General features: G+C 51.5%; 2 protein-coding genes across 3 annotated transcripts in view; both read left to right on the forward strand.

Annotated features, from left to right (window-relative positions):
• Positions 1–5,694, forward strand: part of CACNA1H (calcium voltage-gated channel subunit alpha1 H) — a gene marked incomplete at its 3' end in the record, with an annotated part of 149,392 nt that extends 143,698 nt beyond the window's left edge. The window contains exons 33-35 of the mRNA XM_084216540.1: positions 379–562; positions 3,762–3,928; positions 4,603–5,694. Of these exons, the coding sequence (XP_084072666.1) occupies positions 379–562; positions 3,762–3,928; positions 4,603–5,694 (1,443 nt within the window). The remainder of the gene's footprint in view (positions 1–378; positions 563–3,761; positions 3,929–4,602) is intronic.
• Positions 5,695–13,290: 7,596 nt separating this feature from the next.
• Positions 13,291–16,473, forward strand: B9D1 (B9 domain containing 1). Of its 2 annotated transcripts, XM_084216564.1 has the most exons (7): positions 13,291–13,352; positions 13,725–13,793; positions 13,882–13,993; positions 14,057–14,153; positions 14,549–14,611; positions 15,684–15,751; positions 15,856–16,473. In XM_084216564.1, exons 1-7 carry the CDS (start codon positions 13,296–13,298, stop codon positions 15,975–15,977), a joined length of 588 nt encoding a protein of 195 aa, XP_084072690.1. In that variant the 5' UTR covers positions 13,291–13,295; the 3' UTR covers positions 15,978–16,473. The 2 variants fall into 2 exon arrangements, with proteins under 2 accessions (XP_084072690.1, XP_084072689.1); XM_084216563.1 differs by having other exon boundaries at positions 13,882–14,153.
• The last annotated feature ends 4,024 nt before the right edge of the window (positions 16,474–20,497 follow it).

The following is a 20,497-nucleotide window of genomic DNA, read 5'->3' on the forward strand; positions in this document are numbered from 1 at the left end:
AGGATTTCATCAGAAGGCTCAAAAGGAATAGAAAGGAATGATAATAAAATCTTGTGACTGACCAGAGAGTCTGAGACAGCTGGACTGTGACTGGCCATTAATTAAAAGCAACCACATGAGACCAATCAAAGATGCACTTGCTGCATTCCACAGCAGCAGATAATTATTGTTTACATTTCGTTTCTGAGGCCTCTCAGCTTCTCAGGAGAAAAATCCTCATGAAAGGACTTTTCATAAAATATGCCTGTGACAAGAAATTATTCTTATCTCCCCACAGCCTTCTCCCAGGACGATGCCTGGGAAAGCTGTGCCTCTCTCTGTGGCCAGAGAGCTGCTGCTGCCACGGGGGTGACCCCACCTCTCTCCTGTTCTCTGCAGGGCAGTGCAGGCTCGCTGAGGGGACAGGACTCCCAGAACCTGCTGACAGTCAGGAAGATCTCCGTGTCCCGGATGCATTCCCTGCCCAACGACAGCTACATGTTCCGGCCCGTCACCCCAGCCACGGCCCCCCTGCCCCTGCACGAGGTGGAGATGGAAACCTACCCCTGCAAAGCCCCAAGAGGTACCACCCTCCCAGATTCCTCTGCTCTGAAGCAAAGGTTTGGGTTGCTCACCACAAGAAGGATGTGCAAGGGCTGGAGTGTATCCAGGGAAGGGGGAGCAGCTTGGAGAAACTCAGGGGGAAACTTCCTGTTCTTCAAAACTCCCTGACAGGATGGGGCAGGGTCTGCTACCAGGGAACAGGGCCAGGATGAGAGGAAACAGCTTCAGGTTCTGCCAGGGGAGGTTTGGATTGGGTATCAGGGAAAATTTCTGCGCTGGAAGGGTGTTCAAGCATCAGAAAGGGCTCCCAGGGCAGTGGTGGGGTCATCATCCCTGGGAGTGCTCAAAAAACCTGTGGATCTTTCTGAACCTGTGTACAAAAAACCTGGCACTTGATTTAGCACTAGCCAGTGCTGTATTACTGGGTGGGATCCATGGTCTTTTCCAATCTTTACAACTCCATGGTTACAACCACAGGGGGTTCAGTGGGGAGCAACCAACCCAAGCATGGCCCGAGCAGGGCTCGCTCCCGTGTGGCTCCATCAGTGCTTCCCCACATCCTGCAAAATTCCACCTTCCCACCACCTCCCCAGCAGCAAGCTCGGGTGTCTGGGGAGATGCAAAGCTCCCAGGCACAGGTACAGGTTTTTAGCTGAGGGGAAGGGAGCTGTGCATTCCCTCTGACTCCTGCCTGCAGATCAATAACATCCCCAGGAATAAAAGCCAGAGTTGGGATTGCTTCCAGCACAATTCCTCATGTTTCAGGCAGGCTGCAGCCTCAGGGCAGTGCCTTTCAGCAGCACACGTGGAGTTCAGAGCTGCAGGAGTTTCTTTGGCAGCAGAAAGATCAGAAACCACTCTCTGGTTCTTCCTGAGCCCAGCCTTGTAATGAATGTCATGGAGAGACCCCAAAATCCAGGAATCACAGAGCCTTTGAGGGGGCATTCATCCTCTGTATCCCAGCACATTTCCCTGAAAATGTCTTTCTGTCTCTTCTGTCCAGCTGCTTTGAAGGGGAAATTGTTGGGATTTTAGATGTTGAGAATTTTAGATTTTTAATGTTGACAGATTTGGATTTTTAAGAGAGTATTGTAAGTTGTAGAGAAAGTTTTTCAAATTAAATGATAGCATTGAGATTATGAGTATGTAGTTTGATTAGAAGTGTATAATATTATGTAGTGGAAAATTTAGAGCTTAAGGTTTTAAAATATAATAATATATGTAAAGTCAAACAGAGGTTTTAGGGTGGAGGTTGGTTTTTTTTAAATTTATTTTTATGGGTTTGTGTAGTATTCTGTAATTGGATAGAAAAGTTTGTATTGTGGGATATGAAGGATTAGTTATTAGGTTAAAAGCAAAAATACAAAGGAAATAGATCTGAAAGACATCTCTGCCTCCCTAAAAGCACACGTGCTCCTGGAGGGGCTCCCTAGAACTTTTCCCAGCCTGGTTCCCTTTGATCCAGCATGGTTTGAAATGCCAGAACTGCCCAGTGGGTTTGCACACCCTGATTTGCTCTGATTTCCTTGGGAGAAGGAACTCTGTGTTTGTTCAGACTCTCTGGGAGCCAGGTCATGTTCCCTGCTCAGTGTTTATTATTATTTCACCTGCAAATTCCTCGTGAAGGAAAGAAAACAGAGGTTGAGTTTCACAGGCAGCCTCCTGGGGCTGCTTTTCATCCCTGGAGTGGCTGTAAAGCAGGATTTATATCCATATAAAAACTGCTGGGACGTTGGCAGGGGTGGGTAGAGCCCACCAAGGATTCTCTGATGTTTTCCAAATTCCTAAATATCTCTCCAAGAGCACTGGAGGGATGGATATGATGGATAGGACTTTTTACCTGGTGGTAAAACCAGCAGCACCCTGAGCTGCACTGCTCCTGAGCCGCCCAAATTCTGCTTCAAGTCACAGATCCATAAATTATATCCAAATAAAACTGAGCCCATGGAGACCCCCATGAGTGTTTCCATGGGCTTCAGGATGTCTGATCTTCTCCACTGACCACACAGTGAAAATCTTGTGGGATGAGCAGATCTCAGGATATTTTGGTTTTAGATGCAGTTTGCTGATTTCCTAGAAAAACAAGAGAAAAAATATCCAGCTCCAGAGATCTTCAGTGCTCCTGAGCATCCAGTTTGGAGAGGGTTTGGGTTTCCTATATGAGAACTTGATGGAAAGTGTCCAACAGGAGGAAATTCCAGCTGAGGACAGGGAGTAGAGCATTGGGTCTGGATTTTATGACCATGTTTGTGACAGACTTTATGCCAGAGTTTTTCTGCATATAAAAAACACTTTATAAAGCTTGGAATAGCACATGAACAGCACAGGCTCAGCCTGAAACTCTGGGTCTAGGAGAGCCCAAAAAAAACCTGGGGAAAAGCGAGGCGGGGGTGGGAATTCCTTCTGTGGTGTTCTGGAGAAAAGCTCCAGAAGAAAAATTATTAAACACTCACTTTTCTTTGTCCCCACCAACAAATCTGTCTGTGAAATGCAACTGTGATGTGTCTGGATGGCTTTTGTCAGGGGTTCGAGTTCCCTGACCCCTGGGTGAGATCTCTTGGAGTGATGGATAATGGTGTTTGTAACACAGAGCTGGGCAGCGCTGCAGGAACAGACGCTGGGTTTCAAACTAATGAGGACAATAAATCCTGCAGCCAAAAACCAGAGAAGATCTTTCAAACAACTCCCAAGTGCAGTAAAGCAGCACCACGGATGGGCTGGGGAGGAGGGATGGCCTTCAGACCCAGCCTGGGAGGCTTTGGGGAGAGAGAGATTCCAGCCTGTCCACAGCTCAGGGCTGTCAGAGCACTTGGAGCAGCTCCTGGTGGGAACACGCTGAGCCCAGCTGAGCCAAGCTGAGCCTTGGGGACAGCCCCTGGTGCTGGCTGGGCTGGGCTGGGCTGGGTTGGGCTGGGTGGGAGAACTGCCCTGGGCCTGCAGAAGTTGTAGAATATCTTGAGTTTTTAGGGATCCACAGGGATCAGAGCCCAGCACAGACACCCCAACATCTGTGAGCTCCCTGCCATCCCTGCTGAGCTTCAAAGCAGCAGCCAGGACAAGGGACAAGGTTTTTAATCCAAGATTTACGCCGAGGTTCGGCATTTCACTCAGGCCCAAGAGGTTTTTCCTTCTCCCTCCTGTGCTCACTCCCCTCTTGAAGCCTCAAACCTTGCAAGCCCCCATGCCCAGCAGTGACTGCTGCCTCTGTCCTGCCCTAGGATCCATCACCTCCATCCGCTCCCAGCCCGTGGGGGGCAGCTCCTCGTTGAGGGTGCCCACGGAGGCCGCGCGCTGCCCCGGCCAGGATGGGCGGCACCGCTGGAAGGGGCTGGCTCCCCACGGCACCCCCCGGGCTCCTGCTCTCAGCAAGCTGCTCTGCAGACAGGTGAGGGGCCACCAGCACCCAGAGGTAACTCCTGTCTTGTCACCTGGTTCTTTCCCTTCTTTCCCAGTGCTTTCTTGTGTTTCTTTGCTTGGAGCTGAAGTGGAATTCCTGTTTCAGAACAAAACGGGCCATAATTTTTATAGGTTCCTGTCCCAACAAATGTGGGAAGGCCCTTTTTTCCCTGCTTCCATCTTCATGGCTGTGCTATTCCAGGAAATAAGAGCTAAAGTGTGGGGGAGAAGGTGCCCAATCTCCATTTGGGAGAGCCCTCCACCATGATGGGTTGTGCTGGCTCAGGATTTCGGGCTGGAGCAAGACCAAGGCCCAGCAGATGCCAGCCCTGAACATGAAGGCTCCTAAAGTTTATCCCCTTGTTCAGGAGGTCTGACAGGACTGGCACGATGGGGCAGGGATGAGGTGGGCTGTGTTAGACCCACCAACCCTTTGCCTCGTGCCATGGGCTCCCCATCCCTGCAAGTGTCCCAGGCCAGCTTGGATGGGGCTTGGAGCAACTTGGACTGGTGGAAGGTGCCCGTGGCAGGGTGTGGAAGGAGATGAGCTTTAAGACCCCTACCGACACAATGTGGTTCTATAATTCTGCGTCCATCACTGGAGGTGCTGCTGCCCAGCACATCCCCAGGCTCTCACACCACTTCTCTCCCCTCCCCTTCCAGGAGGCCGTTCGGACGGACTCGGTAGACGGACAGGCTCCAGAGCACAAAGACAGCCTGCAAGCAGAGCCTGGAGAGCCCCAACCATCAGCAAAGCAGCCCCAGAGCACCCTCACCCCCAGCTCTCTCCATTCCCCCGTCCCAGCCACCCCTCCACGCTCGCCCCCATCCTCCCCACACCGGCCCCTGGGCCCCCTGGCACGGAAGCACACGTGTGGCCAGCACAGCCGGCCACCCAGCCCCAGCAGCCCCCCCGGCCCCGAGGGCTGCCCGGGCGAGCCCTCAGACCTGGCTGACGAGGAGGTTCGGCACATCAACAGCTCGGCCAAAGACTGGGCAGAGGAGCGCTCGGAGCCCGGCAGCCGCTCCACCTCGCCCTTCACCTCCCCGGCCCCGTCCCCCGTGCCCCTCAAGAACTGCAGCACAAGCAGCCTCTCCCGCAGGGAGAAGGACTTAAAGAAGTTCTACAGCACCGACACCAAGGGCTTCCTCAGCAAGCCCAGCTGGGCCGACGAGCAGCGGCGGCATTCCATCGAGATCTGCCCCTCCGGCGGCGCCCCGGACCGCGGCTGCCAGGAGCCCACCGAGGACAAGCAGCGGCCCCCCGGCCACGTCCAGCCGGAGGCCGACTACATCCACGGAGCCCGGAGGAAGAAGAAGATGAGCCCGCCCTGCATTTCTATAGATCCTCCCATGGAGGACGACGGAGCGGCGGCCCCACGCACCAAACCCTCCGAGAACACCCTGCTGCGGAGGAGAACCCCGTCCTGCGAGTTCCCGGCCTACCGAGAATCCCTGGAGCTCCCGGAGAGCCGAGGGGAGCACCTCAGCATCCCCAACTTCTCCTTCGAGCAGCTGGACGGCGGCTCCTTGAGCAGCCTCTCGGAGCTGCTGGACAGCGGGCAGTCCACGCCGGCCTCCCTGGACTCGCGGCCGGACGCTGAGCCGAGAAAACAGGATCACTTAAAAACTCAGCGGGGCAACGGCAAAGAGGGGGGCAAGGAGCTGCTGGGCACTGCCAAGAGCCCCCTGCGCAAGCAGGACTTGGGCCCCGTGACTGTTGCCACAGAAGAAGGCACGGATGACCCAGTATAGCTGCTGGGATGGGGGACAGGGGGGGTCTCAAGGGCTTGTCACCAATGTGGGGGTTCCAAAGCGAGGGGACCCAGGGGTCAGGGGTGGCCGTCACCAGGGCCGTCCCCTCGCTGCGGTCACTCGTTGGGAAGAGCTGTGGAAGTTTGCAAAAAACACACAAAAACACACACACACACACACACACGTGGAAAAATGAAAAAGAAACCAAACGAGCGGCTGGACGAAACTGGGGAGGGGGTTTTGGGGGGATTTGGCAAGAGGTTTTGGGGTTTCTTTTCTAAGGGGAAGGGGGAGTTGATGCAGGGGTGGCTCTGTTCCTCCCACGCCACTCTGTGGCCTCGATCACATTGATTCAGGTCTGAGGTGGTGGTGGTTGGGATCTGGGGGGATTCTCTTGGGGTTTTGTTGTTTTGTTAGGTTTGTTTTTTTTGTTTTTTGGTTTTTTTTATTTTAAAGATGCTCAACTTTTCCTGAGGCACCTTTTTGAGCTGTCACGTTACGCTGGAGTGCCTGGGAGCTGGACATTGTCTGTATATCAGCAGTTCTATAAATAAAAATTCTGTATTTGTGAGCTACAAAATGAGGAAACAAACAAACAAAGAAAAAACCTGGAAAAAAAATAGACCCACAAAAACTCTCTCTTCATAATGCACATATTTTTATAGAGAAACAGAGATGCTGGTTTTTGCATTACATGGGTGGTGTTTCCTTCGGTTTTCTGTGGAATTAATTATTCCAGCCATTCATTTTCCAAATGTTTCTCCTCTTTCCTCGCTTCCCTGCCCTCCACCATCACCCCACCAGCTTCTTCTCACAGCTGATGCTTCTGACATCTCGCTCATTTTCTTTTGTACTTTAGAGGTTGTCCTAATTACAGACAAAAAACCAAATCACTACTGAATTGTAGCCAGTGCAATAATAAGTTATTCATTCTTCTTGTCTGTCCAACTGTCCTGTTGCTTTTCCCCCCCCCCTTTTTTTTAACTGAAATTCAGGTTAAATGTCGCAATAATCTGAACTAATGTGCACAAAGACGGTTTCTTGTGTTACAAAGAGAAAAAACTAATGAAAAAAAGGAAAAATAACTACATTTACAGAGAGATTAAAAAAAAACTTAACAAATAAATAGTAAATTATTTAAGAAATGTATTTTGTTTACTGCAGTTCTAAGTAAATTATTGATACAGTGTGTAAAGGTGTAAAGAGCTGTCGTAGGTGATGTTCTTTGTGAGCATTTAAGGTGATGATTTGTCCTCCTCGTGGAAGAACAACTCCAACCCCCTCGGGGCAGTTTGCACTCCCTGTCCCTCCCTCTCCTTCCCTGGACACGTTCCCTTCCCAAGGCCCTTCCAGAAGCCTCTAGAGGAATCCAGGTCACCTTTTAACACCACTTTGGCAGGTTTTTTTTGCAGTTGTTTTTTTTTTCTTTACCCTCCTTCCCCACCCCTCCTGCAGGCCCTTTGTCCATGGCCCAGCTTGGCCACGGGAAATGGGAGCAGGAAGGAGCCCGTGGACACCCAGGGGGGAACAAACCCATCCAGTCGTTTCCGTTTGGTTCCTTCCGTGCCGCCTCATATTTATGCCTTCACATTTATCTTCTGTTATCGATGCATCCATTACTCCAAAGGAAATGTATCTTGTTTCACATCTATTAAACGGTATAAACTGGAAGCGTGGCCTCCCTTTGTGCCGCAGCGGGGGGAGCCCAGCTGTCCCTCCCGCTCCCAGAGCTCGGCATTCCCTGAAAACTCCTTCCTCAGCCTCTCCGAGCAGCAGCCCCCCAGGTGTGAACCATCCCTGCTGGAGCTGGAGGCTTCTCCCACCTCCCCCTGAGCTCAGAGAATCCCTCACCTCACCTCCAGATGTTGATCCGGCTGCTTCCGAGGAGCACCTGCGCCACTGTAATTAAGAGTCATTTAGAATTATTGTAAATAATGATTCTGTCTCGGTGGGATAGCGAGGAATTCCAGAAAAGAGCCACAAAATCCATGATTAACAGTGTTTTGGGGAGGATGGCAAACTGCTTTTGCTGCAGTTTAAGGAGAGGAGGTGAATCCCTCTGCTCCAGGACAAGTCCTGCCTGGAGGGGTGGGGGTTGCTCCGGGGCGTCCCTCAGCATCAGGGGACACTCAGGGTGTCATTTACTGCTGGGATTATTTAGCTTTGCTGGAAAAGGCCTGAATTCCCTTTTGGCCCTGTGCCTGAATTCCCTTCAGGGGGAAAATCCTCTCGCCATGGGGCTGGTGGCTGATGGTGGTGATGGAGAGAGGTGGAACAACTTGGAAGAGCTTGAGGCCATGGCAGTGTCGGGAATAAGTTGGGATATTTGCCTCTGGTTCTGGCTTTCTCAGCCTGCCACCCTTCCCAAAGCCCTTCCCAAACCCCTCAAAGCTCATCAGGACACAAAACAATCCCCTGAGCCTGCAGGAACATCCTGGCAGTGTGGGGAGAATCAAGCTCAGACTGAATTTCTCAAGAGCAGAGAGTGACCGTGGATTGCTCCCTGATGCCTCTTTTGGAGACACTCACCTGGACTTGCAGGTGCAAAACCCCCCCAGCTCCCCAGCTGCATCCCCAAACCTGGCCAAGACCAGAGAAACTATTTAACATCAGCAGTGTTAATTTTGTTGATTAAACCTCTGCAGCATTAAGCAATTTCCCCCCGGACTGTCTGCAAGCCTCGCTTAAGATCGGAAGTGAAAAGCACAGGCTAAATGCAAGTCATGATTATTTAATTGGATCGATTTCTATTTTGCATTTTTAATGGCCATTCAGTCCTGTCCATTAATCAGCCAGACTCTGCCCCAGCACTCTCCATTCCAGCAAACCCACAGCCCGCAGGGATGGGGGTTGTGTCCATCTGGGCTGGCCCAGAGCCACCTCAGCACCCTTGGAGGAGCAGGAATCAAACAGGGATTAAAAACCACCATGCTGAGGAAGGAAACCATCACAGGGGCTCTGCTTCAAGGGTAAATCTCAGATGGCATCGATCTGAAATTCTCTTTGTCATGCTGGGGAGGGAAAAAAGCTTTAAAAAATACCAAGCACCAAATCTGACGCCATCCTGGGTGCAATTAGCCCCAACCTTAATCTGTCAGAGCTGTGAGATCATACAGGTTGCATGAATGCTAATAAGCATTTGATATTTGTACAAGCTTTCTGGGGATGAATAATTCAATTGACTTCATCCATTAAATTTCCCCTATTAAGTTTTCAAACCATGGCTGGGTTTTAATGGCTGGGGCCACCTCATCCTCCAGACAAGGGGGCTTAATTAGGAATTTTAGCACACCCTGACACAGCCACATGAGCTGAAATCTCTGTGGCTCTTTGGGTTTTGAGCAGCTCGTGTCTCTCTGCTGGAACCCTGCTGAGCCCCTGGAATAACTCCAGCTCACACAGGTGAGTGCTCCATCCTCTTCCAGCATTATGGTGCTTCCACAGGCTGCTTTAGCCCTTTCTTTCCACGGGGTCAGTCCCTCTCTGGAGGTTGGGAAGGTGCTGAGGGGCTGCTTGGCATGGGGGATGTGCAGTGGCACTGATGCACCCCTGGATTTTGGCACCACTCGATGAGTCTGTGGGTCCCTTCCAACTCAGGATTTTCTATAATTCCATGATTCCCTGGAATTCACTGATGCAGAGATGTCACCAGGAGTGTCCCATACCCAGCTTGGGCTGCTCCTCATGCCAGGACCCTTCACCTGTGTCCCTCACTTGTAGGTCAGCGTTGGGTTGGTTTTTTCCAGCTGTGGATGTTGGGCTATCCAGGGAAAAATAAATCTGTTCACAATGAGAGGGAGAAAATGCCAAGGACCCTCATTAAGTCACACCACAGGGAAGATCCAGATTAATGATTTGAATATTTGATTGAAGTCCCCCGGAGCAGCTTCTTCTGGTTCTGCTTTGCCCCACGTGGAGGCACAAGCTGCTGAGGGCCTGTGGCCACGTCTGCAGGGTCTGATGGATGCATGGAAAACAGAGTTCCCACCTGAGTTATTCCCAAAAAATGCAGCCACCACTGGACACAAGCAGGAGGGCTCCATTCCTGGCAGAAGGAGCTTGTTTATCCTCCCCTCTTCTCCCTGCTTTTATTCCTTATGTCTTAGCAAATCCTACTGTCCCTCTGGGCACCATCTCCCCGGGTCTTCCTCACCCTCTCCCCTCCCTGCCTCTGTGTCAATTTAGTCTGACTGGCTCATTAATTCATTTTGCTCGTTAACTAAAAGAAATCTCACCAATGATAACGAGTTCCAATACAAATTAATTCTTCAGGGAAGACCAGGCACTTCACAGCTCCTTGGCAGCGGCAGCGTCCATGCCCAGCAGGGCCCCTGGCATGGGGCTGGCAGCCACATGGACACAGGGATCATCCCTGGAAGTGTCCAAGGACAGGCTGGACAGCAAGCTGGGACAGTGGAACGTGTCCCTGCCTGTGGCAGGGGTGGAATTGGATGAGCTTTAAAGTCCTTTCCAACATGAATCACTCTGGGATTCAGCCACGGAACACAAAACCCACCAGGCTTCACCCAGGTGCCTTCCCACCACCAGGTAAGTGTATTCAGCAGGAATTACAGCAGGAATATCCCCTGTGTGTGCTGCTGTGAGATCCCACTCACCCCCTGTTTGATTTGAGCAGCAGGAGCAAAAGGCAGAGAAGACAAAGGGCAGGGAAGCTCCCTGCAGCCTCCTGGCAGGCAGGGATGAGTCAAGGCTGTGCAAACAACTCTAAAAATACAACAGCTTTAAAGCAGATTAATGACACCATCAAATGTATTTCACTGGCCATTTACCAGGTGTTGATCATAAATATTTGGGATTCAAAATAAACTTTTGTGCTGCGCCACTGTGGTGTTGTTTGCGCCTCTGCCACCTTCCCTGGATCAGCCCTGGGGCTGCTGTGATGGGGCTTGAGCAGGTAATGGAGACAAAGGAGCAGCTCCTGCTCCCTCCCTGCAGCACGGGGCGTCTTTCCACTCTGTGCTCCAGGGATCTCCTGCTCCTGCTGCAGCTGCAGCGGCTGAGCCCAGAGCTGGGGTGATGGGCAGGAGATACATCCCACAGGGATCCCCTGCTGGCACTGCAGCCCTGCCCAGGAGCAAGAGAGCCCCTGCCTGCCCTCCCCAGGCTCATCCAGAAGCAATTCCAGGGGAAACCCAGGGAAAGGGCTCACCACAACTCTCCAGCCTCCCTGGGAGCCCCCGGACGCAGAGCCAGGCAGCCTGGGCAGGACACAGTGCCTGGGTTGGGTTCAGGAGCTCCCACTGACAGAGCTCCTGGCAGTTTGGATTTTTTGTTGTTTTTCCAGCGCTTGGCTCTTGCTGGGAATGAAGCAAACATAATTCCCTCAGCTGTTCCACTCCGTGCCTCCAGCACAGAGGTCAGTGCTGCAGGGACACTGGGAATGGCTCCCCAGGAGCTGGGATCCAACCTGGAAGAGGTGACAAGTCAGTGATCAGCAGCAGCCTGTCCTTTCTCCCTGGGAGGATTCCTGTAAAAATCACAGCATTAGGACAAGCCCTGGTGAAGAGGAGAATGTTTTATCAGCCAGGAGAAGCAACAGCATTGCTAAATAACACCCATGGGGTCACCACCATCCACAAACCTTCATCATGCTTGGAAATCAAACTCTCTGATGGAACATTAATTAAGTTTTCCAGCAGGATAAAACCACTTCCTTGCTTGGGATTTCACTCTGCTCACAAAGATTAAAAATACAGCTAATTAAAACAAGGCTGGCATGCAAAGAAGGGAAGAATAAAAAGTCTTGCTATGGCTGGGAGGGGACAGAGTCCTTCCAGATGCAGGTAGAGATGACTCATGGCTGCTGAATAACCCCCCTGCTGTCTCTCTGCCATGGGGAAGGTCTCCTATTGCTGGGAGAACTCCTCCAGCAGCTGTATATCACCTGCCAGGCAACAAAAATGTCCTGAAATTGGCTCCAAGGTAGCTGGTAGCCAAGTGCAGTGTTAATTAAACAGCCTCACTAGCTGCTCCAGACAGCTGCTCCAGAACTGCTCTACTTCCCCCCCACCCCTGATCATTTTCAGTTCAAATGAATTCTTTTCCCTGAAGCATTTCTGAAGGGCTGTGGAGAAAGGATAACATTTCAGGCATTCCCTCCCACCCCTCCTGCTTCCCTGTCCCATTCTTCTCTCGGCCAAATTTGTTTGGCCTGAAAAACCAAATTGAAATAGGTCTTGACAGAGAACACATCTACTGAAATGTGGAAGGGCTTCCTCCACTCCTCCCACCCTTCCCCAGCGGGTAGCAATGAACACCCCAAAATTCCTCAGGGAGAGGGGAAGGTGGCCTGAGATGCAGGAAGGAGGAGAGGGATGAACCACAGCCGGGCTGGGCAGCCTCCATGGCCCTGACATGGTGTGTGGGCAGCAAATTCCCTGGCACAACCACGGTCCCGATGGGCCAGCACCGTGTCACCAGTCCAAAACTGTCCCAGCACCAGGCCAGCAGGAGAAGGAGCTTGTTTACCCTCCCCTCTTCTCCTTGCTTTTATTCTTTATGTCCCTATCAAATCCAACTGTCCCTCTGGGCACCATCTCCCCGGGTCTTCCTCGCTGCTCTTTGTCAATTTATCCTGACTGGCTCATTAATTCATTTTGCTCGTTAACCAAAAGAAATCTCACCAATGATAACGAGTTCCAATACAAATTAATTCTTCATGGCCAGCACCATGTCACCAGTCCAGAACTGTCACTGGGCCAGCCCCATCCTCTCACCCTCACGGCGTGGCCGCCATCAGAACAAGTCACCCTCAGCGGATCTCAGCGGGTGCAGCTCTCGCAAAGCCGCAGCACACCCATCCCTATTTACACACCCAACTCCCCCTTTCCTTTTCTAATTAGAGCGGGATAATTAACGCGGCACCGTGCAGTTCCCTCCTTTTCCCGCCGCCATCCGCAGCAGCGCTGTGAGGGCATTGCTCCGCTCGCCATGAGCAAACCCGCCCTGCTGAGGGCACCGCGGGCCCCGCTCCTCACGGCGGGGGCTGAGCCTCCAGAGAGCACAAAATCCACCATTTCCCTCCTCCTCCCTGCCAACACCTCCCGCTCTGGCCCTTGCCGGCAGCATCATCTAGTGGCCATGGCCTCCACACGTGGAATTGTAGGATCGGGAATATCCCGAGCTGGATCGTCCCAGCCCATCCTGGGATCCCGTCCGGCTCCAAACACCCCAAACCCCCGCCCTGTGCATCCCTCAGAGCGCTGTCCCTGAAGTCCGGCAGCTTTGGGGCCCTGCCCATCCCCTGGGCAGGCTGAATCCCCTGCTGGGGTTGCTTTAGGCTGATATTAAATAAAAATAATAATAAATAAAGTTCTGGACACGTGGCAGTGCGAGGATAACGGGGCAGCGCCGGGCGGGCTCAGCGGCTGAGGGGAGCGGGTAGGATCCGCCCGGGAACACCGGTGCCGGGGGTGCCGGAGGTGCCGGAGGTGGGATGGCCGCGTTTTGGGGCGATTTTTGGGTGATTTTGGGGCAATTTTGCGGACCGGGAGCCCCGCGAAGAGAAGCGAAGCGCGGCGCCGGGGAAGTTTGGCCGCTGCGCCGCCCCGTCCGTCGCCACGGCAACCGGCGTGCCCGCCATGGCGGCGCCCAGCGTCTTCCTGCTGGCCGTGAGCGGCGAGATCGAGAGCGGGGAGGTGCGGGACACCCGGGGACACCGCGGGAAGCACACCGGGACAGCACGGAGGGATGGGGGAATCGCCCTGGCCCGGTCTCGGTGCTGCGGCCACTCGCGCGGGATGAGAATCTGCCCACCCTGATCCTGGCCGACCTCAGCCCCAAACCCAACCCATCCTCATCCCGCCCAACACTGCACACCCTCAGCGGCCCCATAACCCTGCCTGGCTTCATCCTCCTTAACCCATGCCTGTCTTAACCCCTCCCAAGCCCAGCCTGTCTGTCCCAGTCCCGCTGACACATCTGCCCTCAGCACCCTGACTCGGGCAGATCCTCACCCCCAGAAATTCCCAGTGAATTCCCAGTAATCCCTCCCTCCGTCTCTCTCGCAGTTCCCAGGATTCGATGACCTCTACTGCAAGTTCTCCTTTGTCTACGGCCAGGACTGGGTCCCCACGGCGGTACCGCCCCTGCCCTGTCCCCATCCCGTGTCCCGCTGTCCCCACCCCGGGCTCAGCCCAGCCCGGGCTCACCCCCTGCTCCCTGCAGGGCCTGGAGGAGGGAATCTCGCAGATCACCTCCAAGAGCAGCGTCTCACCCACCACGCTGGTCTGGAACTTCCCCATCGACATCACCTTCAAGAGCACCAACCCTTTCGGCTGTGAGTGCTGGGGGGGGGTCTGGCCCTGGTGCCAAAGCCCCCCTCACCCCCGTTTCCTTGCAGGGCCACAGATTGTGATCAGTGTCTATGGGCCTGACTTCTTTGGCCATGATGTGGTCAGGGGTTATGGAGCTGTGCACGTGCCCTTCGTGCCAGGCAGGTGAGTGCCAGCCTGACCTGCAGGGCTCAAAACACCTCCTGGTCCAGTTATTCTGCTGTTTCTGAAACAAAAAAGCTCCCAAAAATCTCCTCACCGTGCCCTGTCAGTTCACAAAGATTCTCTAGCAGAATTCTTTGATCATTAAATAAATTTTGGTAATCCTGTAAAGCCAAAACTGGCCTGTAAAAAGCCCAGAAATGAAGCTCAGTTCCTCACACAATAAATTCTCATTTACTGGAGGATGGAATGGAGGAAAATCTGTTGTTCCTGTGCAAACAAACCCTTTCTGTGTGAAGGGAAAGTTCCTGATGTGCCAGAAATTCTGTGCATTCATAAATATAAAAATCCTGCTTTTTGTTAATTCCTGAGGTTCTGGGCTCTCCTCTTCATTTCAGGCACAAAAGAACCATTGCCATGTTTGTCCCTGAGTCCACCTCGAGGCTGCAGCAGCTCACAAGGTAATAATTAATGACTTTCATTCATTAAGGAGTTAATTTCTCTCCTGTCCTCAGCCACAAAGGCATTTGCAGCCACTCAGTGGTGCAGAGGTGTCACTGCTCTGTGCCATGACCAGCTTTGTGTTCTGTGAGTAAAAATCACATTTTCAGGTGTCTGGGTCTTCTGAGAAGCTTTCATAAGCATATTAGCAACAATATTAATTAGAGTAATACAATAATATAAACAGATGAATAGATTATGTTATATATAAAATAGCAAACATATTAATTACCTGCTAGCTGCACTAAATTACTGCCTGAATCTTGTTGAGGCTGTTTTGGAAGGACAGCCACAGGAAGAGCAAACCCATGACAAAACAATTCCAAATCCAATTTTTTAAAGAAATTCAAGGTCTCAAGCCCTCTATGGTTCTCTGAGTGATCAAGAAGAATTTTTCAACAATATCTTTGCCACAGAAAGATTCTTCTAGCCCAGAAAAAAACCTGGATTTAACAAAATCTGTATTAAACCAGTTGCATTTTTTTCCTTAAGGCAAAACTTACCTTTGATTGAATTAGATCAATAAAGAGAATCAGGCTTCAAAACCCTCCTGGCAGTCTCACTGACATTCATCTCATGGCCTGGATCCATCTCAGCCACCCAATTCATTATTTTGTATTCATCATTTTGTATTTTGCATTCAATGATTTGTATTTTGCATTCATAATTTTGTGTTTTGTATTCAATTTGTATTTTAAATTAATTATTTTGTATTCAGTAATTTGCATTTTGAATTAAATAATTTTGTATTTTGTATTCAATGATTAGTATTTTGAATTCGATAATTTGTATTTTGTATTCATGATTTTGTATTTTGTATTCATTAATTTGTATTTTGAATTCATTTTTTTAATTCAATGATTTGTTTTCTGTATTCATTATTTTGTTTTTGTATTCATTGTTTTGTATTCATTCATTTGAATTTTGTATTCATTATTTTGCATTCACTATTTTGTGGTTTGCATTCATTAATTTGTGTTTTGCATTCAATATTTTGTGTTTTGCATTCAATATTTTGTGTTTTTCTCCAAGCTGGTTCACAGGGAGGCGCCCGGAATTCACCGACCCCAAAGTGGTGGCGCAGGGAGAGGGACGGGAAGGTGAGTCCTGGCAGCTCCTGCCTGCTGACAAAGACCTCCACTTGCATCCTTTCATTAATCTCTAATTAATCTCTAATTAATCCCTCCCCCTGCCCTCCGTGCAGTGACCAGGGTGCGGTCCCAGGGCTTTGTCACCGTTTCCTTCAACGTGATGACCAAAGACATGCACAAGCTGGGCTACGACGTGGGCCAGGGGCCTGGGCCCCAGGGGCTGCAGGGCTTCTGAGCCCCCCAGACCCCTGGGGCTGCTCCAGGGCTTCTGAGCCCCCCAAAGCCCTTCTGAGGGAAAGGAGGAGCTGCTCCAACTCAGTCACTCCAAAAAACACCAGCCCAGGAGGATCTGGGATAATGCCCAAGCCTGATCCTCTCAGTAAGGCTGAAGTGTTGTGGGAATTGATGTTATTGGTAACATTCAGTGTTTTATTGATGATTATTGTATTTTATTCAGTGTTTTTAGGGGTCAGGCTGTCTCAGAGTAAAACGAAGTATTTTTATAGCAGCCTTTTGTACACCTTTTTATAGAATGAATGACACGGAAAGTTTCCAGCTGTAGCAGTTTCCCTGTAGTTAAAACTTTGCAAACCCAGTTTCTCTTTAGAGATTTTTTTTTTTTTGGCAAATGAGGAATTGAAATTATTGCACCTTCCAAAAATGGTCCTGTGAAATGCATCCTCCTCTAAGCTTTTTTAGGCTGAATAAATAAACTCTGTTGTACCAATGGATTCATTTGTTTTTCTGCTGATAAAGGGGTTTCTTTGTTTGTGCCAGGATGTTTTTAAGCCCTAAATCATCCAAGCTCTGCTAGACTTAAAGGTAGAAGAGAAAAAGAAGTGTTTCAATGCAGTGACTAATTGCTGAGTCATTTTCCTATTTAATTTTGGGCATGTAACCTCTTGTGTTTGACTGCAAATCCCAGGAGAACGACACCATCTCCCTAAAAGGGAACTACCAAGACCTCCAAGTGTAGAAATCCCAGGAAAAACACCCAGGGATGAACCACAAATCCTCCAGGACACATCTCAACAAAACACCCGGGCAGAGATTGTTCTGATCCACAGTGGGATGGAATAAATTTAATTTTGGAGAACATAAAGTAGCCACTAGAGCATTGCTGGGGGCAGCAGCACCTTTTATATGACATAGAAATACATTTCCAAAAGTTTTTAGGGGTAATTTTTCATCTTCTGCCTTGTTTTTGTTGACTCCACACTTCCAGTGGAGTTGTTTTGGTCATTTGTAATCTCTGAACTGAGTCACATTGGAATCCAAATTCAGAAGCATTTCCTGTTGGCTCAGAGGAGACTCGAGGAATTTTGTTTCCTTTTCATCAGTTTGGGAAGCAGGATAAATATCAGTGTTTGAAGGGCTTGGGAGGCAAACACTGAACCTCCTGCTGCTGCCTAAGACCCAGTTTCCCCTGAAGCACAGTTCCTGCCCACATTCCAACTGCAGCAGAGCTGCACAGGAACCTGGCACAGCCCAGACCTGGGCTTTATTCACAGCCACCTCCTCATCCTGCTGCTCCAAAGCCCTGAATTCCTCCTGCTCCAAAGGAACTCTTGGGTGTTTCACCCCAGTGGGACCAACCAGACCTGAGCCAGCTTCCCCCTGACAGCTGAGGGGAAGTTAAAAACAATGAAAAGCAAAAATCCTAAACTCCGTAAGACAGGATTAAAGAACCTTGAGGTATTTAGGCTGCTCTCTAAGCAGATCCCACACTCCTACCTGCACTGTCAGCACTTTCTGCCTATTTTCTCTGGGTTTAGCTGGATTTTGGGTTCCTCAATGGCTTGAGCACATCTAAGAGCTTCACTTACCTTCCTCAAGGGCTGGGCAAGTTTCCTGTGCGTGTTTCCCTCAGGGCATCACCCAGGGGCTGATGTTTGGAGTTTCCCAAGCCCAATGTCATTGATACCCTCAGAAACTTCTCCCAGAAATGGCCTTGCTGCTGCCTTCATCATTTCCTGGCTGAAATCTTGGCTCCTCAGGTGTGGCAGTGTTTGCACCTGGGACAGTCTGTGAATAAAGATGGACACAACACTGAGCAGGGAGCAGTGACAAGGAAGGGATTTAGGATCCCTGATGGTACGTGGATGTTAAACCCTGGAAGCAGCAGTGCTTTAAGAACAGCCAAATCCCAGTAAAACCCAGCAGCAGGGGCTCACCCAGCTGGAACACCTTCCTCCTTTCCTGGTTAATCATTCTCCCTTCTCTTCAAACCCACACTGAAATTCCCAACCCCACAAGAGCAGCACGAGGCTGCTCTGCTGGAGCTCTGCTCCCTTCCCCTGAAATCTCTCCCAGACAGTGAAATTGGTCATTATCCTCTGAATTCCGGATGGGCAGGGAAAAAAAAATCTTCCTGGAGAACGAGTTCTGGCACAGGAGGGGCTCCAAGGCCATCACAAACCAGAGAGCCTGGGAGATGTTTGGGGTCCCTGCAGCTCTCCTGGCCTGGAGAGGCTTTGGATTCACTCCATGGGAGCTTTCCTGCTGTTCCCCAGGGAGGGAGACAGCCAAGGACAGGGTCTGAACAACAGCTTGGGGATCAAACCCTCCAGAAAAAGGAGAATCATTCGGACAATCCTTAAGAATTGGTATTTACCGCCTTTCCTACCGAACAGCAGCAGCAGCTCCTGCCCTCTCGTGGCTGCTCCCAACCTTCAGGAAAGCGCTGGAAGTGATTAATAACGATTAACTCCGAGGCTGAATGAAGAATTCCGAGTTTTCCCCGTTCCTCCATGGAAGTCGCTCCGTGCTGGCTGCCCTGGCACTGCCCCTTGTCCTCAGAGCAGAGGCAAACACCTCCCGGGGCTGCTCCACGGGGAGCAGGGCTGAGCCAGGGATCTGAGCATCCACAAGAGGCTGCCAGGCTGCTTTACACCAGCAGCTCTGTGGCAGCTGGGAATGATCTCCATCTGAAAATGAGATGGATTCAAGCTGACAGCAGCTTCTCCCCAGCAGCAGTGTCGGGCTGGGAGCAGGAGATCTGTGAAATGCTCCAAAGGAAAAAAATTAGGAAAAAAAAAAATCAAACACTCAAGCACAGAGCAGCCTGCTTGAAGAAAACTGGGGATTTAGCTCCAATTCTTGACAGGTTTGTAGTGTTTCCTCCCATTTGTGCCACTGGAGATTCAGGGGGATAAAGGCCCTGGATCCATGCAGGACACAGATCTGGGGGGGTCACAGGACAGACAGCTGGGGTGGGAGCAGTGGCACAGCCAGGCTGGCACCACAGCGTGGAGCATTCCCCATTCCTGGGACAGCAGGAGCCCACCCCGGGCCTCTCCCCTTGGGCTGGCAGCAGCTGGATGGGCTGGTGGCCCCAGAGAACCCACCCAGGACATCTCCAGGGTGTCCCTCAGACCTGAGCCCCCCGTGAGGGCACTGAGAACCCCCCAGCAGCCAGCCCTGGTCCAGGCACACCTGAGCAGCACATCTGGAGCAGCCACCAGCTCCAGTCTGGGATGTTTTCCAGGCCACACAACCTCCAGCAGGAGCTCAGCAGAGCTGGGCAAAGGCCACCCCGATCCCACCCTGTCCCCTCTCAACATTCACCCTCGGGGTGCAGAGGGGATCCCTGAGGGCTTTTTCCACCAGCTGAGGAGTCCTCTGGGAGGCAAATGTGGGGGAGCTCAACCCCCAAGTTCTGAGACACTCTTGGATATTTACAAACCCGGGAGCCACCTCCACTTTTGGAAGCAAAAACTCCCAAACCTGCAGCTCCCACCCAACTCCAGAGCTGCCAGTGGCCTCCAGTGCAGTCCCACTGGGGCTGGGAGCACAGGACAGCACAAATCCCTCAGAACCCATCCCTGCAGCATGGAAAGCAGGGCTGGGCCCCCGGGAGGGAGGGAACAACACGAGCTGCATTCCCAGCAGGATCTGAGGGATCCAGCCTCGTCCTTCAGAGGGAAGAGCAGCAGACACATGGAACTGCTGAAGGTGTCTATTTTTGGCTCCCTATTCAGGCCAGGATATTTAAGTACCCAAATTCACCTCAGAGAATATCAGCACTCCATTTAGTGCCAGACTTGCTGATGAAGATATTAAAAAAGCAGAAAAAACCTCCTCCACCATCACCCAACACAACCCCAGGCAGCCCACGGACTCCAGGGCTGCTACAGCACAGCAGAGCTGGCTCCCTGCAGCTTGGAAAATCCATGGATTTCATTCCATGGCCACAAAAAAAAAAACCCAAACTTTAGGAAGAAGGCAGAGCTGATTTTCACAGGTTCTAGGGGAAGAAGGACACAAAGGTATCTGATGATTTTCCATGGCAGGCAGTACTCGAGGTGGTTCAGCCACGGTGCTGTGGAGAATTCCAGGAGGGTTGGGGATGGATGGGTGGGATCAGGAGGGTTGGGGATGCATGGGTGGGATGAGCTCACACTGGGTCAGTGTCCTGTGGGGGATCCTCACCTCCATCCTCTCCAGCTGCCCCTCCCGTGCTCCTGCAGCCCGGCCAGCCCAGCCGTGGGTGCTGATCCCGCAGGAACCGGGAGAGGGGTGGATTCATCCGGGGTTATCAGCCAGCTCATCTCCCCAGGGAAATCCCATGTCTCTGCTCCAGAACATCCCCCTGGCTCGGATGGAGCCCTGACCCAACCTCCAGCAGGGCAGCACCCAGGATGCCATTCCTGCCTGGGAGATCTCGGAGGGATCAAACTGCAGAGCTGGCAGCAGCCGTGTCCCAGCGAGGTTTCCTGTCGGGAAGCAGCCGGCCGGGAACTGGGAAGACAAACT

This window comes from Fringilla coelebs (genome assembly GCF_963513975.1).
Source record: "Fringilla coelebs genome assembly, chromosome: 16".
NCBI lineage: Eukaryota > Metazoa > Chordata > Aves > Passeriformes > Fringillidae > Fringilla > Fringilla coelebs.

Excerpts from the sequence above, each read along its gene's own strand:
- B9D1 (XM_084216563.1), top strand. The coding sequence starts at position 13,296 with ATGGCGGCGCCCAGCGTCTTCCTGCTGGCCGTGAGCGGCGAGATCGAG. Across the intron at positions 13,353-13,724 it reads GCGAGATCGAGAGCGGGGAG|TTCCCAGGATTCGATGACCT; the intron begins GTGCGGGACACC and ends TCTCTCTCGCAG. Across the intron at positions 13,794-13,881 it reads AGGACTGGGTCCCCACGGCG|GGCCTGGAGGAGGGAATCTC; the intron begins GTACCGCCCCTG and ends TGCTCCCTGCAG.